Here is a 17,207-nt window from a genome sequence, read left to right as displayed (position 1 = left end):
TGAAGGTAACTGATGAGAATGAAAAACTCACCCAAAGAAGTCTTGATAAATCCTTGTAATCAGCCCCACCATCTGGAAAATTTTCTTAGACCTTCTGTTAAAACTGGGTGAAAGCTGTAACATGATAGTGACAAGGGGGGCAGTAAATGTCTCAGATTAAGCTGAATTTCTTGAAGAAGTCACCACAGCTCACATCTAGTCTGTGTCAAGCAAGGACAAAAGGCCTGCAGCCCTCACTGAAAAGTGGAGCAACTGTGGGTGAGGGATCCCCTGAACAGAAGCAGCGGTGTCAGTAGTGATGGCCTTGTCACCGGATAAGGGGCTGAGGCTGGGCTGAAAGCTTATGAACAGCTGCCACGCTGCTAGAAACTGAAAGCGAATGTGCCCTTGCTTGATGGCACGCAGCCACTTTCTCTTTCCACGATCCCTGATCCCTCACTCCTTCTCTCCCCTGACCTCAGCCACTTAGAGGGAGAATGAGGTCAGGGCTGAGGTCTCTCTTTGCTCAAGAAGGGCCAAAGGTCATATGTACTGAGCTAAGTGTGCTGGGAAACTTGGGGAACTGGAGGAACACAACCTTCTATGACTCTGTTGGATACGAGTTCCCAAGTCACCATCCTTCTGGGTTTGTGGGGCAGGGGTGCATGGTTTCCAAACTCCACTGATGGAGATTGGGCAAGTTTCACAGTGAGGGGAGCAAAAGCTAAGTGCCACGGGCCCTTTGATCCAATTCGATGTATAGTCTTTGTTGAGTCTACATCTGAATGTCTCATAGGAGCTGATGCTTGCCCTTTAGCCAAAGGGGGTTCTTTCTATTAAAAAGACCTGCTTGCACTTTTCTGAGGGTGCGTGGGATGGACTCCCTTGCCTGTGGGCAGGCAGCACGAGTCCTCTTACCCTCTGATGGCTAAAATTTCACAGTGTAATCGGCCTCTTATTGGTGATAAGTCAAAAGCCTCAGCAGCAGAGATTCTGACAGTGGTGCCTTCACATCTCCACCACAGGGGTGACTGATGCACCCTCATCCAGTGTTTTAGGGCCATGGGAGAAGAATCACAATTTTACAAAGTAAAAATCAAAATCAACAAGCAACTATAAACCAGAGACACACCTAGGGCAGGAGGAGGGAAGGGGAGAGGAAGGACTAGGATCAAAATAAGGGGGGGGTGTAATGGTATGGGGAATATAACCAAAATGATAATGCATGCATTATGCAAAAATGAAAAGTGATGTAAGAATTATATAAAATAAAATAATAATTAAAAAAAAATCACATTTTTAAAAAAAGATGTAAGAATTATATAAAATAAAATAATAATTAAAAAAAGAAGAATCACATTTTTAAAAAGATTTATTAATGCATATAATATGCATTTATTAATGCATATTTATTTATGCATATAAGAACTGGGGTGTAGGCCAGAGGTGTGGGGGAGGTGATTGCATCACCTGTATCACCTAGAGTGCCACCTGTGTCCACCATTGTACTGGGCACAGCAACACACCCACAGTTGTAGACTGAGTACAAAGGAAGACTGTTTCTGATTCAGAGGCTACCGCCTACCCTACCACTTCATGTCCAGCTTATGAGTCTGACTAAGGACTTTCTATTTCTCTTGCAGAGAAGGCCAGCTTGCCTAGACATGGCCTCGGTCTGCTCACCTTGTACAGGATAGGCCTCTGACCCCTTTCAGGGCTATTGGTGGTTGGTGTCTTAGCACTGTGGACAATTTTCCAGGTTTCAGAGTGGCTGTTCCAGTCCAATCAGCCAACTGTGGGTACACCATCATATCATGGCCCTGTGTGGTGTTTTGGCTTTCAGGGCCATTTGAAGTCTGAGAAGGGCATGCTTCTCATCATAATGGACAGGTAGATGGTTCTTTAATGGTCTGTACACACTCCCTGCCATACATACGCATCTGGAATCTTTCAAAACCCGAATGCTTCTTCAAAAATCAACTCAAAAATGTTTCTGACTCTACTTTCTTCACTCCCTCCTGGTTCATACTCTTTCGTATAGCTATTTGGTCACTTAATGCAACTTCTAGAAAGGCCATTTCCTATGTACATCTGGACAATAGCAGTAAGAAGGTCATAAGAGGCCTCCCTCATTGTGCAGGGGTTAAAGATAGTGCTGTCAAGCTGTCAGCAGTCACTGCAGCACAAGTTCCATCCCTGGCCAGGAAGGTGACCCACATGGCACAGCAGACCTCTCCTGTTTCACCCACTTCTCCCCTCAGCAGTGTATTTCAGCAGATCCACCTGTTCTGTTCCCCATTCTGTCTCTGGTGAATCCTCTCTCACATACACCCCAACCACTGCATCTCTGGCTTATACCCCAGTTCTTGTGTGCATAAAAAAATAAATCTTTAAAAAAAAAAAAAAGGTCATAAGGGCTCAAGTTCATAGTCAGTTAACATGACTATTCCTGGGCAATGTTGCTTCTTTCTTCCACCTAAGAACAACCCCAGGCCAGCCTGATGGGCACAGCTTCTAGGTGGCAGCCCAGCTGAAAGGGGGCCTACAGATTAGAATTTGATTGATTTAGTCACTTGGATTTTCTAGTTGGATTGACATGGTCTTAGATCACAAGGACAATGGACACTTGTGTGAGCACATAGCTCCCTGTGGTGGCACATGCAAGACAAAGTGGGGAAGATAAGGGTCTCTGCATTTTATTAAAATGTCCTGTTCCTCTAGCACCTGATCCTTGCAAAGAAAAGGTTTAGGTGTGAGAAACAGAAAATGGAAAAAAAAAGATAATGTTTAGCTACTGGAATGAGACTTGCCAATTTTGGAGCATCAATTGCAGCACCTCAGTAAGAGTCACCTTAGATTGTAGTAAGTGATGCAATATTTGTCTCTCCCTGACTATATCTGAAGTGATCAGTGGCCTGCAAATCATTCAGGTCAGTGTCAATTCACCGGACAGGGTTGGCATAGATGCAAACTTGCTAAGGTGGAAATTGTCAACATCTAGTATATCCTGCTATACCTGGATTAAAAATCTAGGTCAAGTAATTTAAAGGTCTATATTTGAGAAAGTTGCTGGTTTTCTAAGATAGACCTTGATGGCTTCGGGGATTTATTCAACCTATTGGGTCAAGAACCCTGGTAAACAGGACTGTAGCTATTGTGCAGATTGGGCTGATTCTGCCCCTGGAAGCCCTATGGATGAAATTAATGAATGCTATGTGACAATTTGAACTGACCTGGGTCAGCCCTGTTGGTCAGATTAATAAGAGTAACTGATGGAATCAGAGTAACTCATGGGGAAATTGCCAGAAGTCAAGATGATGTGAAATGAGGGATGGAAATAATAAGTTATTGTTGTAGGGTTCCCACATCTCATGCATTTCAGCATGATTTGAGAGATAAAACTATTGATGCTTTGTTCTGGACTATCTTTTCAAAGATGTTTGTAGAGGTAGTAGTTTTGAAAGACAGAGAGAAATCTCTCTCTGAAGCAAAGCTTTCTTATGACCTTGGTGGATTGACAGAATGTCTGCTTTTGGTGCGGTGGGTCAGCATACTTATTTCCCAGTATAAAAGATTCAAGTCCCTTAAGCTCTCGTCTCTCTTTTTTCTCTTCCTCTCCTTAATGTAATTCACTGAGTTGGTGGGAGTCACTTGGCCCTTTTTGCATTGCTATGTAGGAATTGGGGCTTGGGAATTGCTACAAGAAAACTCCTATGCAAACCTCCTAATGCTGGTTTCTCTGGTTACTGCTACAGCTGTAACAAACTGTCTTTTGTCTCTGACCCAGGAATGTTCTGCATTCTGCCAGTGTTTGTGAAACTGAAGTAGGCTAATTTGTCAACTTGTAAATAGGATATTATCCTAGACTTTCCATAGTTTTTTTTAAAGATTTATTTATTTATGCGTATAAGAACTGGGGTCTAGGCCACAGGTGCGGGGGGGTGAGAGAATTCACCGACAGAGTGGAACAGTCATATCTACTGAAATACACTGCTGAGGGGAGCAACTGGTGAGACAGGAGAGGTCTGCTGCACCATGTGGGTTAGCTCTCTGACTGGGATCAAACTCATGCCATAGTGGCTGGTGATAACTTGATCTTGCTGGGACTTAACCCCTTGTGCCAACAGGGAGGCCCCTATTACTATAGCTTTATATTAAATTTTGAAATCAGGAAGTGATTTGTTCCTTTTCAATTGTTTGAGGGCTGATTGAGGTTCCATATGAATTTTAGCAAGAATTTTCTGTTTCTGCAAAAACATCATTGGGATTTTGCTGGGGATTGCAATTAATCTGTAAATTGCTTAGGGAATATTGATAATTAAAGATATTAAGTCGTCCAATCCATCAACATGGACTGTCTTTCCATTTATTTATATCTTTAATTTCTTTCAGCAATGTTTTGTAGTTCTCACTGTGCCTAAGTATTTTATTCTTTCTGATACTATTGTAAATAGAATTATTTTCTTTTTATTTTTTAAAGAGAATTGTGCTTCAAATGGACCAAAAAAGAAGGCAGGAACAGCCATACTTATATCAGATGAAATAGACTTCAAATTAAAAAAAGTAAAAAGAGACATACATGGACACTACGTTATGATCAAGGGGACAATACATCAGGAAGATATAACACTCATCAACATATACTCACCAAATGAAGAGGCACCAAAATATATTAGACAATTATTATCAGCTCTGAAAACAGATATTAAAGAAAATACATGTAGAGTGGGAGACTTCAACACCCCACTCTCACCAAAGTTCACATCAAAGAGACAAAAAATAAAGACACTAGAGCCCTAAATAAAGACATAGAACTCATGGACTTAACAGACACCTATAAGACACTGCACCCAAAAAAATCCAGTGTGGAGAAAAAGGAACTCTCCTGCACTGCTGGTGGGAGTGCAAAAAGGTCCAACCACTATGGAAAGCTGTGTGGAGATTCCTCAACCTACTAAAGATAGAGCTTCCATTTGATCCAGCAATTCCACTCCTAGGTATTTACCCAAAGGACACAGAAATATTAATTCAAAAGAGCACCTGCACCCCTATGTTTATAGCAGCACTGTTTACAATAGCTAAGCTTTGGTTTCAGTTCTTATGTCTAGTTCTTTAATTCATTTTGAGTTGGTTTTTGTGCAAGGTGTGATGTAGTAGTCAAAAAATGGGCAAAAATAGATGACTGGATCAAGAAGATGTGGTACATATACACCATGGAATATTACTCAGCATTCAAAAAAGATAAACACATGCAATTTGCAGCAACATGGATGGCGCTGGAAGGGATCATGCTCAGCAAAATAAGCCAGAAAGAAAAAGAAAAATACCAGATGGTCTCACTCCTAGCAGGAATCTAGAAAACTTAAATAAGGGACCAGGAATAAGAATAACTATAAGAAAGAAAATATCAAAATCAACAAACAACTATGAACCAGAGACACTCTATGGTGGGGGGTGGGGAAAGGAGGAAATGGGGTCATAACAAGAGGGTTGCAATTGTATAGGGAATATAAAAATATAATTAAAAAAATAAAAAGAATTGTGCTTTCTTATGTCACCTTTAAAAAAAGATTTGTTTATTGCATAGAAGAACTGGGGTATAGGCCAGAGTGGGGGTGAGAGGATTCACCAGAGACAGAGTGGGGAGCAGAACAGCAGATTTTACTGAAATACACTGCTGAGGGGAGCAGCGGGTGAGACAGGAGAGGTCTGCTGTGCCATATGCGGGTTAACTCCCTGCCTGGGATCAAATTCAGGCTGTAGTGGTGATAGTGCTGAGAATTAACCCCTAGGCCACCAGGGGCTAAGAATTGCTTTCTTAATTTCTTTTTCAAATTGTTCATTGTTCCTGTATAGAAATGCAACTGATTTTTGTATATTGACTTTGTATCCTGATACTTTGTATGATTTCAGTCTTTTACAATTTAGTAAGACTTGTTTTGTGGCCTAACCTGGTCTATCCTTGAGAATGCCTTCACCTTTTCTTTCTGTTGGGCGTACTGTGGTTTTGCCATCCTCCCTGCCCGCCATGCCTCTCCCCTAGATTCTAACAGTGACACCATGGCTTGGCAGGAATGCTGCTTGTAGAACTGCAGAATGTCAAACACAGCCACCTCTAATCTTAGAGGTGGGAAAACGTAACGCCTGAGGGGTCAAAAGGCTTCACCCAAGACTGCACAGGAGCCAATGGGCCATAGAGCCTGTACACTGAACCCTTAAGTTCTCTCCTGTGGCATCAGCAATGATCACTTTGAAACAACAAATTCTACCTGAGGGTTATTCAACAAACACTTGCTGAGCATCTGCACGGTCCAGACATGAGTGAAATCTTCAGATCACACCATTTGTAGAGGACCTGCCTGCTCTAAAATGAGCCTGACCGACATGCTGTGAGAAGTATGGATAATCAAATTATTTCTGGTATATTAGAGCTTATTTTATAAATGTACCAACTGATGACCTAAGTTGGTCTCTATACCCTCCTTTTAGAAAGGTTTTGGATACTGATGGCCAAACAGAAAAGCTCACCATGTCTGCAGGGCTGGATGAAAAAGTAAGGTATAAAGGATTATTAGGTGAACTGAAAAGCCTGTTGAAAGAGAGTAAGGGGGTTAATACAGAGTTGTGGTCAGATTGCTCCATCCAGCTTTCTTACCCCCGGTTGCTGTCCAGGAGCATCTTAGCCCTGGCACGGGCTATCCAATCATTTCAGCTGCTGTACCAGTGAAGGAACGGGGCTGCTTTTCTGACTGGGGACAATAAAGACCTCATTCCCACCTACTGGTCAGTGTGGAGGTTTGAGACTTGGCAAGTTGCACTCTTGCTGTGTGGTGCAAGGGGCAGGCACTGAACTCACACGGCCAAGGGGTTCTCTGGTCCATCTAATCTGTCTTTCCCTAGTGTCCTGTGACATAAAGCAAGACAAGGATATGGTCTCACTTTACAGATGTGCAAACCAAGGTGCAGAGAAGTGAGTAACCTGCCACGTCAGGCAGGCCTCAACCAGAGAAGCAGAATGAGGGGAGAAACGCGTATGTATGTAGCCATACATATTATACACACAGCCATATATATTTTACATATATTTAATTTTAATAGAGGGACATATATGCATTTGTAATATGATTATGGCAGAAAATATGTATATATATGTGTATATATATCTATACACATACACATGGGCTATAGATAGGTAAGTTTAGTGCAAGGAATTGCATTACAAAATCCATAAATAGGGCAGACTGCCAGGAGGGGCAGCCTGGAACTCAGGCACAGGCTGATGGTCTGCCTTATATATAAACCTCTATTGCTACATCATGTTACAGACTACCATATGCTTCTTTACCACTGGAAAGAGTCCTATGTGATTATTTATTTATTTATTAAAAAACTTTGTTTTTTTTTAAAGATTTATTTATTTATGCATACAAGAGCTGGGGTACAGGCCAGAGATGCAGGGGTGAGAGGATCCACCAGAGACAGAGTGGGGAAAAGAACAGGCAGACCGACCGAAATACACTGCCAAGGGGAGCAATGGGGGAGAGAGGAGAGGTCTGCTCGCCATGTGGGTTTCTCCCTGGCCAGCTGGGGATTGAACTTGCACTGCAGAGGCTGCAGACTGCCCCATAGTACGGTGCTTAACCCCTTGCACCACCAGAGAGGCCCTCCTATGTGATTAAATCCAATGAAATTAGAGAAGATTCCAGAAAAACCTAGAACCAATGCAGAAAACTCATCCTTAAGATTCTGTTCCTTTAGATCCACTTCTGGTACCAGAATCTGTATCAGTCAGGGTCCAATCAGAAGTAAAACCAGTTGGATATATATTAAGAGATTTATTGTAAAGAATAAACATTTAAGTGATTGTGGAAGCTGGAAAGACAAGTCTGAAATCTGTAAGGCAGGGAGTCAAGGAATGGAAAACTAGAAGCCTCAGGCAAGGGTGGAAGCCACTGTCCACAGGCAGAAATTTCTTCTTCATAAGGAAGCCTCAGCCCTGCTCTTAAAGACTTTAAGTTGATTAAATCAGGCCTATCTGGATAATCTGGGATAATCTCACTTGCTTAGTTAACTGGGTGTGTGGACTTACAGTCAAACCTATAAAATACCTTTACAGCAACACCCAGACTAGTGTTTGATGGAATAACTGCAGACCATGGCCTAGCAAGTAAACACAGATGGCCACCTCCCTCCACAGCCATCTGGCAGGTGCACTAACGCTGGGCGAGTCTCACCTCTCATACCAACACATACTCTTATGCTGACCCTCAAATCTGACAGTCTCCATAGGCAAGTGGAGAGCCTCAGAACTGGGGTACCCCATGTGTCTAACTACAAATTAACCTTCCCTATTAACTAAAATTTACATAACAATGAAAGCAATCATTTTAAAGTATACAGTTCAGTAGCATTTGGTATGTTCACTGTGTTTGGAGAACCATCACTTCTATGCAAGCCCAGAAGAGCATTTTATACCCACCAAGCAGTCACTCATCATTCTACCCTTTCTGCCTGGACATGTTTAAATCAATCAGGACAGCAAGATTATCAGGGCACCATTAGGGGGAGCTTGGATTTGTCAAGTTTGTTGCACTTGTTCATCTGCTGGGTACGTGTGCCTCCCTTAGTGGGAAGGGACTGAAGGTCAGCTACTCTTTCACGATATTGGGATTGTAGTTTGGTTTAACAGCTTCGGCGAGCTCCCTTGCGTACATCTCATATCTGCCTGTCATCTGAAAGTAAAATACAAGTCAGTCAGAGGTTCCTCCTTTATAAACACTTCCCATTTACTCACCACCACCTCTCGACACTAGAGGGCAGCCATGGGACAGAAATGCTTCAGGAAGGCAGGTCATACAGAAATAATCCCCGTGACCCGGTGACTCCTGGCAATGATCACAGGTGACTCACACACACTGGTCCCTCCTCCTGGAGGATCTCCGGTGATCTGTCCATCTAGAAGGTGTGTCTCACCTGGGATAGGAGGGAGAAGGCCTGTCCTGCAGACCTACAGAGCCCTAGGAGAGCAGCCCACAGCCCAGCCTGCTCCAGGTCACCAGCCAGGAATGGAGTTGGTCAGGATTTGCACCCTGGGCTCCTGGATCTGAGTCTAGGGATTCATCCCACAAGGCATCTCCACAGAGATGTAGGCTGGGAGAGGGAGGGCACAGGGCTAGACAGCCCACCTCACTGGGTACTTAGACTCCAGTATTCTTCCCCATCCCCCCAACCCTCTTCCTTCTGCCCAGATTTCACTAGGACTCATGCAGATTACGCAGCACAGACTGGGAAGGTTTCTACTTTTTAAAAGTTTCTAATGGGAAACTATTCTGTTTCTTGGTTTCTACTTCTAATTTGCACAGAACTTTGCATTAATCTGAGCTTCCTAGGAGAAGCAGAGGTAGGCTGAGACTCAGGGTACATGCCCAAGGACCCTCAGGTAAATGAGGAAGCCGGGCCTGGACTGCATCTCTGGCTGGATCTGGTTCCTCCCAGACATGTGGGCAGAGTCACTCAGTCTCGACAATGTGACATTCATTTGCATATATGATTTACTTAAAATTGGGTGCTAAATTTGAGGAAATACTGCCCAACACTAACACAGCAAACTGTCTGCATCCATGATGAGATGCCATATTCAGGAGAAAACCAGGCCATGGCTGCCACCACCCCATTCCAGGAGGGTGGACACACACTCCTCTCATGAACCCTGGTGTCACAGGTAGTAAGGCTCAAAGGCCACTTGCGGCCTTCAAGGTAAGTCTCTTGTTTTATAAGTGGGAGTACAGTAGTCCTTTGAGCAACATGGGTTTCAACTGTGTGGGTCCATTCGGATTTTTTTTCAATAATTGGAAATATTTTTTAAGATTTCTGACAACTTGAAAAAACCCACAGATGAACCATATAGCCTAGGAATATAAAAAAAAATAAAGAAAAGATATGTGATGAGTGCATAAAATATATGTAGACAGTAGTTATCATTTACTACCATAAAATATATACAAATTGTTATAAAGTCAAAATTTATCAAAATTTGTGCACACACAGACCATTCATGGCGCTTTTCACAGTTGAGAGAAGCATACAAATGTATAGCTGCAGTATTAAATCATAACTGTGTAAAATAAACTCATGCATACTGTGCATGACTTTGTGGCCACTGTCATGCATGACTTTGTACCACCTCCTGCTGCTCTTGTGGTGAACTCAGTATCACCTCATCCACTTAAAAAGCTGTGTGAAACTGATCACAGTGTGAGCAGTTCCTCTCTTCAGTAAAAATGAAAAAAACAAAACAAAACAAAACAACACCAACTTCTATGTGGATTTTTCACCTGCAGGAATGTGTGTGGAAGGGTTCGGTGCCCCAAGCCCCACGTTGTTCAAGGGTCAATGGTACTAAGGACTGGGGCAGGGAGGACTTGCTTGAGGTTAGGGAGCAAGGTCATGGCAGAGGTAGGCCTAGATTCCATTCAGCAATTCTATTTCCCCTCCTCATCAAGGCCTAGACAGTGGGGTCTGGCCACAGGCAGAACCAAACATGCGAATTTATCTTGTGATAAGTGTAAATGCCTGGAAAGGCAAAAAGAATTAGAAAAGTCAATCTATTCTATTCTCTGGACAAATGAAATTGAGATTAATTTGGTAGAAGGCACTCTGCATCTAAATCAGATGAGAAGTGAGACCAGCTGTCTGGGCAGCATTTGCCCGGAGGCTCCATCCTGGCTGGGAAGGTTGAAGCCTGAGAGAGGCACAGACCTGGACCTCTGCTCATCTCAGCTCAGAGCTGCACATGAATGGGCTGGCTAGAGGGCAAAGCAACAGAGGTGGTTCCAGTCCGGGGTGTAGGGAAGGGAGCCTGTGGAGGAACAGGGCAACAGCAGAGGACTCAGGCCCACCTTGAAGTTCCAGATGTCATTCATCTGTCGGCAGAGGTTGAGGTTGAGTTCTGCAACGAGCAGCCCGTCCCTATTGCGGGGGAGCCCAGGAGTGCGGCTGCTGTCAGGAGCTGCTACATAGCTTGAGCCGTAAAAGTAGCCGAAGTCTTGGTGAGCTTTGGAGGAGCAAAGGAAAGCACCATCAGCTTGTGAAGACAGAGCCAGGAATCTTGAGGGACACCCCGAACAAAAGGTCCATGCCATTCTCCCCAGCATCTGCCCAATGCTGAAGCCCCAAGGATTTGTGTCTCTCTTCAGGCTGAAGGCCCAGCAAATTGCTGCAAGTCATCTTCACAGTCCTTGCCTCGGGCCCTGCAGATATTTCTACAGGTCACCCCTCTACAGGTGTTTTGGCTCTTTGCTCCCGACATCAGTTACTCACAGCCCAAGAGTCACATGGCTCCTGGGGGGCTTCCTGTGTGACCTGCTTCTTGGGGTGGCCCCACACAGTGAATTGGGGGGTTCTGTCCTCTCTAGCCTTTCCAGCTTATCACTTTCACCCTTCTGCCCCTCTTGGAAAGTGGGGCTAACTTGAGAAGCCACCCCAAAGGTGTACAAGGAGCAGGTGAGTGCAGTGCTGGGCCAAGCGGGGGCTTGGATGAAGCAGGTACCCTGAGCTCATTCAGAAATCTCCTTGTCCCTCTCTCCCACATTCTGGACCAGAGAGTGGGACCAGCAGTGGGGAACTCATAGCAGGGGTGAGGCAGTACCTGCCATCACATGAAAACAAGCTGTGGATTCTAGGAACCCGAGGTAATCTATGCTGGTGTCTGGCTTTCTTTAAATAGCTGCATGGAGGTAGACAAGGACAAAGGAAAGGAGGGAGGGAGTGAGGGAGGTCTGCAGGGTGGATGAAGCAGCCCCCTCTTTCAGGGAGCACACAAAGGACTCTCCCATGTCTTCTCAGCCCATCTTCACACAGGTCCCCAGGGAAGGGTGGAATGCAATCCAATCCCTGTTCCATCCCCATCAGGGAACGAGGTGGCCACAAGCCCAGGACTGCCTGTCCATGGTTCGGCCATAGTCAGGCTCCCACACTGTGGACAACAAAGCAGAGAGAAGTCAACCCCAATGGTACATGGGGCAGCCCCCGCCTGGAGGAGGCTGATGGAGATGGGAGTGGTGAGGACTCTCCTCAGGTGCAACACTACAAAAATTCATGGAACGTACCTTTGTTCCCATCTCCAGAGGTAAACTCATTTGGGAAGAGCTCCTGTGAAATAAAACAAGGTAAGATACACCTATAGGTGGCACTACCACTCTGCTCATGACAAAGTTAGGCTGAGGTGGCTTAGTAAGAAATACTAATAGTTAAGCAATACAGAGGCCTGTACCAATGGGCTATCAGCAAGTACTTATTAAACGTCCCTGCTGGGCACCCAGCAATGAGCAAATGCAGGTGACCAGACCAGCAGGGAATCTTGACAAGCAAGGTAAAGACCCAGACTGCTGCTGGGGAGTTTATTATCTACTGGGCATGGACTTTGGGCATGGAGTGGTTCTGAGGGCTGTGGAAGGCTAAGGTGTGCCTGCCAGAGGAATTAAGTCCCAGCCCCAGATCTGTGAAGGAGGTGAGGGGGTGTCCACACAATTTTCAATGTTTTCCCCAAAGCTTCATGAAAAGCACACATCAAGCTGAAATGGAGTTACACAGGCTAACTAAAACACTGAGTCTCTTTATGTTGCCAGAAATTAGGCTATCTCAGACTGATGAGATGCTCCTATTAGAGTTTGATATCTCCTTAATAAGTATGGGGAAGAGGATTATTACATAATAAACACATGGTATGTGGTGGTCAGATGTGTTCAGTGCATGGGATCCATAGGGAGAAGTGGGAGAAATAAGAAACTGGATACTTGGTAGTAACAGCGTGAGAGCTATTCAACATGGTTTCAGCTGAAAACAGAAACAGAGGAAGGACATAGTGATATCTTCAAAAGCAACAGGCCAAGCCAGTTTCTCCCTTTCTGCAACTTCGAGGCATGCAGAGAGAGTAAGGAGAGGAGGGATACCAAGTCCCTCCCAAAGATTTCCCCTCTGGCCACTACTGGTCTAAGGGGCCAGCCCCCTCTCTGCAGGCAGGTCTGGCAGCAGCTTATCTGTCTTTCTCTTCCCCAGCACTCCTGGTGACCAAGCCAAAGAACTGGCGGGATTGCTGGGACTTACCTCCCCCACGCGGTTGATGGCACAGGTGAAGCAGTGATTGGCAATGGCTGCGTTTCTGGCTTCAATAGGCCACAGGGACTCGCTGTGAGAGAGGAAGGGGAGGAACCTGGTTGCTGATTCTGCAGCCAAACTCCGTGGAGGCTTCACCCAGCTACAGCCTTCTCAGGCCGTCACTGGGGGTGGTCAAGGAGACTCATGTCCAGAGGTAACCCCAACCCCTCAACCTGTTCATGCTAAAACCCAAGCAGACTATTGGGGAGGCCTGCTGCAGACATAACAGTACTGGATCAGATCCTTGCTGAGACTCAAGTTTCCTTTTCTGAAACTTCCTCAAGGGAGATTGCGAAGAATGAATTAACATTCTGTTGAAGCTTCTAGAGGGGGCCTGCGTGGCAGGAGCTCCATACTCACCTCCTTCCCTCTGCCTGGCTTGGTAAGCAGAGCCTTACCAGGTAAAAGGCAGGAGGGAGCCGAGGGTTGGAGGCTTGCTCGTGGCCCGGCGGAGGCACTGCCTGCCCCATTGCTACTCTGCTGTGTTGCCTTGACAAAACCGTTTTCATAAGGTGAGGTTCAGGTTGTGTAAAGAAAATAAGCCTGAAAGGAATTTAGATATTGGGGGAAAACAGATTCCTCTGCAGTGGTCACCTCTCCTGAGCTTGTCCTGGTTCCCCAGCCCCTTCCTATTTTCCTCTTCTGAATCTTGAGTCTCTACAGAGGATCCTTGGTCCTCTCACTGGTCTAGGAAGGGGGCACCCCTCAGGCAAAGCTGAACAATGAGCCTTTCTCAGTCCAGCACTACGAAAGGGAGGATGTGGGGGGGGGATCTCACCCCAATTGGAGACTCTGTCCTTTTCCAGCCCACCAACTAAATTGTGCCATGGAATTCAGTGGGTTTTCTTGTCACTAACTATCTCTTGTCTAAGGAACAACATCATTAAGATTCTGGATTGACAGGCATAATGCCCACTTAGAAACACTGAGTGACTGGGAGCAAAATGTCCTGGAATCTTCCTTCCTGTCAGCATGCACCTGGTTTAAACCAGGGAGTAGGTGGAGGGGGTGGGTGCTTGTCACAAGCCTAATTCTCAGGAGGATTCACGAGTCTGGAAAAAAAAAAAATCACAGGCTTGATTGAGGGGACTCATTTTGCTGCTTCCCTCCACCCCAGCTGCTAAGCCAAGCTGACAAAACTTTTAAGAAAGGATTTTTACAGAAACACGCCCGTAATTGACATTTTCAAGAATTAAATAGACAGTTGCAGGGCGAGTGCCATAAAACATCTTTCTTGCAATTCTCTAGGGAGGGTGTGCTGCGTAGGACTCAAATCCACAGCTGGCAATAAAACTTGTGCTCTCAAAACAAGCAAGGGAAAGGAATCCAGAGGTTCGTGAGAGTGCAAGAGTCAAGGAGAGCCTGCTGGGGGCCTGGGGACATCTGTCCTATTCCCAGTGTGGTGTACACAAGCCCCTAAAAATAATCACAACGGGAAGGTGAAATGTGAAAAGGGGATTGGACAACAACTTTCCGATAAATGCATATATGGGGTAGAAATCTGAAACCACTCAGGCTGCATGACTTGTCAAGCTGACTCAGTTCATCAAAAAGCACTTTGATTCTATTGTGTGTTTATGAGATTCCAAAATGGGTGAGAACACAGTGTCACCCCACAGTGCATATGTGGGTGCATGTATCTAATATGGGGGTGGGAGTTGCCAGAAAAGGGATGGAGATTCTGGAAGCTGTGGTCCGACACCTGTGTAGGTAGTAGGGACTAGCCCAGCCTTGGATAAAGGAATACTCACCATCAACTCCACTAACAACTAATCATATTAAGAAGTGCATCCTGAATCCCACCATACTAAAAAACCATCCATTGTAATTTTGCCACACCCCATGAACAGTCTTAGTAAAAAAAATTTTGCAGAGCTCTGACCACAGCCTGGAAACTATTTATTTATTTATTTTGCTTATAGGATTTTGTCATGATGCTACATCATATTCCTAACCCAGGGAAAACACAGGCTGAAATTTACCTAACCCTGACATTTCTCTCATTTTCAGTTTTTCTCTTGTACATAATGCTGCCAGAAACATTTTCACAGATATAGCCTTCTCTTTTTGACACTTCCTCAAGCTTAAGTTCTAGGAGTATAATGGTCTGGCCAGAGGGTGAATGTTTTAAGTGCTCATGAAAAATACTGCTTTCTGAAAGAAAAGCAGTATTGTTTTAACTGCCAGCCTCGCCACACCCTTGAAAGGCACAAGTTGGATGATTGTTGGCTGAGGAAGGAAAATCAATAATTTTTAATAAGCCTAATAGGCTGCTGAGGACATAAGCAGTTGTGTGTATATTACATCAGGGTGCTTCTGTTTGCTTAATTGGGTCTAATAAAAGCCTGAGGAAGTGGGGTCAGGGAGGTGGCCAGCTGAGTCTGAGGCTGCAGTTTTGCCTGCCTTGGCTTAATAGCCAGTTCAGGCCCAGATGCTCAGCAGGTTCCTGTGGGGAGATGAAGCAAGAGGGGGCTGCTCTGGGAGGTGGGCTGGTAGCTGCATAACCAGTAACCTCCCTACTTTACCACTGCCAGAGGACGCTGCCAGGAGATCTAGCTGCCACGATGCCCTTAGGAGAGCCCGAGGAGAGAGCCAAGACATGATTTTTCCCCTGGACACAAAGACCTTTGGCAGACACAAGGTAGCAAAGAGTTTGCATTCTACTGTGGTAAGGGATGTGCTCTGCAAATCAGAATGCTGAGGGGATACCACTCCTGAGAAGGGGACACCGTGCTTTAAAAAAAAAAAAGTTGAAGTAAACATGACATTCTTACATTTAGAAGAAATTTGACTAAAATTGAATCAAGAGCAAGGACAAGAGATGTGGACCAGCAGGGAACTCAAAAGTGTCCAGCAGAACTTCCCCAGCAGCCCCCCCCCCACCCCCCGCAGAGAGTGACTGGGACACTAGCCCTGCCCTGCCTACACGGCCAGGACAACAGAGAGTGAAAGTAAGCACCTCCTGATCTAGGAATCCTGCCCTGGAGGAAGTGAGTTGGGGAGAAAGATATTTGCACATACGTGCCTAGAGCTCTGGCTCTCGTGATGATACAAAACTGGAAATCACCCAAATGCTCAGCCTTTGGGGAAGAAGCAGCGAGCGGATGTGCAGTCCTGCTGGGTCGTCTCAGCTTGTTGCTATAATTAAAAGAGGGTCCTCCCAGGAGAGCTGGTGCTGCCTGGCCCATCCCACCACCTTGATCAGAAGCTTTATCTGTTTCAGGATTAGACTAACACTTGAATGCATATTAGGTGTTACAAGAACAGAGCATTCTTCTGGTTAAGGATAAGTTGCAGAGCTACTCGATCTCTTAAGGACCTTCTAAGCCCCAACTCCCTCCTTTGTTCCTTCTCTTATCTAAATGTCTGCCTCTGTGCCCCAGATGTTGGTAGGCCCTGGAATTCAAGCCCTGCTCCCCATGCTCTTCCCAGGAGCACACAGCAGCTGGGACTGGGAGGGAAGTTCTCTGGGCCAGGCACCTACTATTTGCTGGCCACTTTATAAGCTGAGCTTTTTTGAATCCTGACAATTGGGGTGCCGAGGGGTTGGGAGGTTGTTATCATCAGTGTGTTCAGAATCATGGCAAAGGTTGATACTTTATAGTAGAGCAGCTCTTTAGGGGAATTGTAACTGTCACTTCGAGTACTTCTCTTCAGGGAAAAGTTGGCTAAATACACAACATGCAACCCCAGGACTCAGGTATGTGGGAATCTGGTGGTGGCACCTGCCTGCTGCAGTTCACAAACCTGTCTCCAAGCCCCCAGCCCAGCCTCAGGTCTAAGATGACAGCTCCTAGCTCCTGCCTGCTGAGCTACCTGAGAGCGCCAATGGTGGCTGAGGGGTTGAAGATGATCTCAGCCCCGTTGATGCTATACATCAGCCAGTTGAGAGGGTGGTGCCGCCCGTAGCAAATGTTCACTGCAATCTTCCCAAATTGAGTCTGGAACACAGGGTGGCCCAGGTTCCCCTCCATGTAGTAAGTTGACTGAAAAACAAAGAGCCATGCATTGAAGCCTCCTGAGGCGTAAAATTTCCCTTGTCTTAGACTTGACAGAAAAGATGAAATACTGTC

At 45.4% G+C, this 17,207-nt stretch overlaps 1 protein-coding gene across 2 annotated transcripts in view; it reads right to left on the bottom strand.

Annotated features, from left to right (window-relative positions):
• Positions 1-7,115: 7,115 nt before the first annotated feature.
• The window catches only part of UPB1 (beta-ureidopropionase 1), a 28,365-nt gene continuing 18,273 nt past the window's right edge, over positions 7,116-17,207 (bottom strand). For both annotated transcript variants that reach the window (XM_037496741.2, XM_037496742.2), the window contains 5 exons: positions 16,951-17,120; positions 13,084-13,165; positions 12,087-12,129; positions 10,878-11,032; positions 7,116-8,711 (listed from right to left, as the gene is read on the bottom strand). In XM_037496741.2, the coding sequence (XP_037352638.1) occupies positions 8,628-8,711; positions 10,878-11,032; positions 12,087-12,129; positions 13,084-13,165; positions 16,951-17,120 (534 nt within the window). In that variant the 3' untranslated portion in view covers positions 7,116-8,627. The remainder of the gene's footprint in view (positions 8,712-10,877; positions 11,033-12,086; positions 12,130-13,083; positions 13,166-16,950; positions 17,121-17,207) is intronic.

Source organism: Talpa occidentalis, unplaced genomic scaffold (assembly GCF_014898055.3).
Source record: "Talpa occidentalis isolate TD23 unplaced genomic scaffold, MPIMG_talOcc4v2.1 talOcc4.8, whole genome shotgun sequence".
Classification (NCBI taxonomy): Eukaryota; Metazoa; Chordata; class Mammalia; order Eulipotyphla; family Talpidae; genus Talpa; species Talpa occidentalis.
Note: the sequence above shows the minus strand (reverse complement) of the source record. Positions and strands in the feature narration are given on the sequence as shown.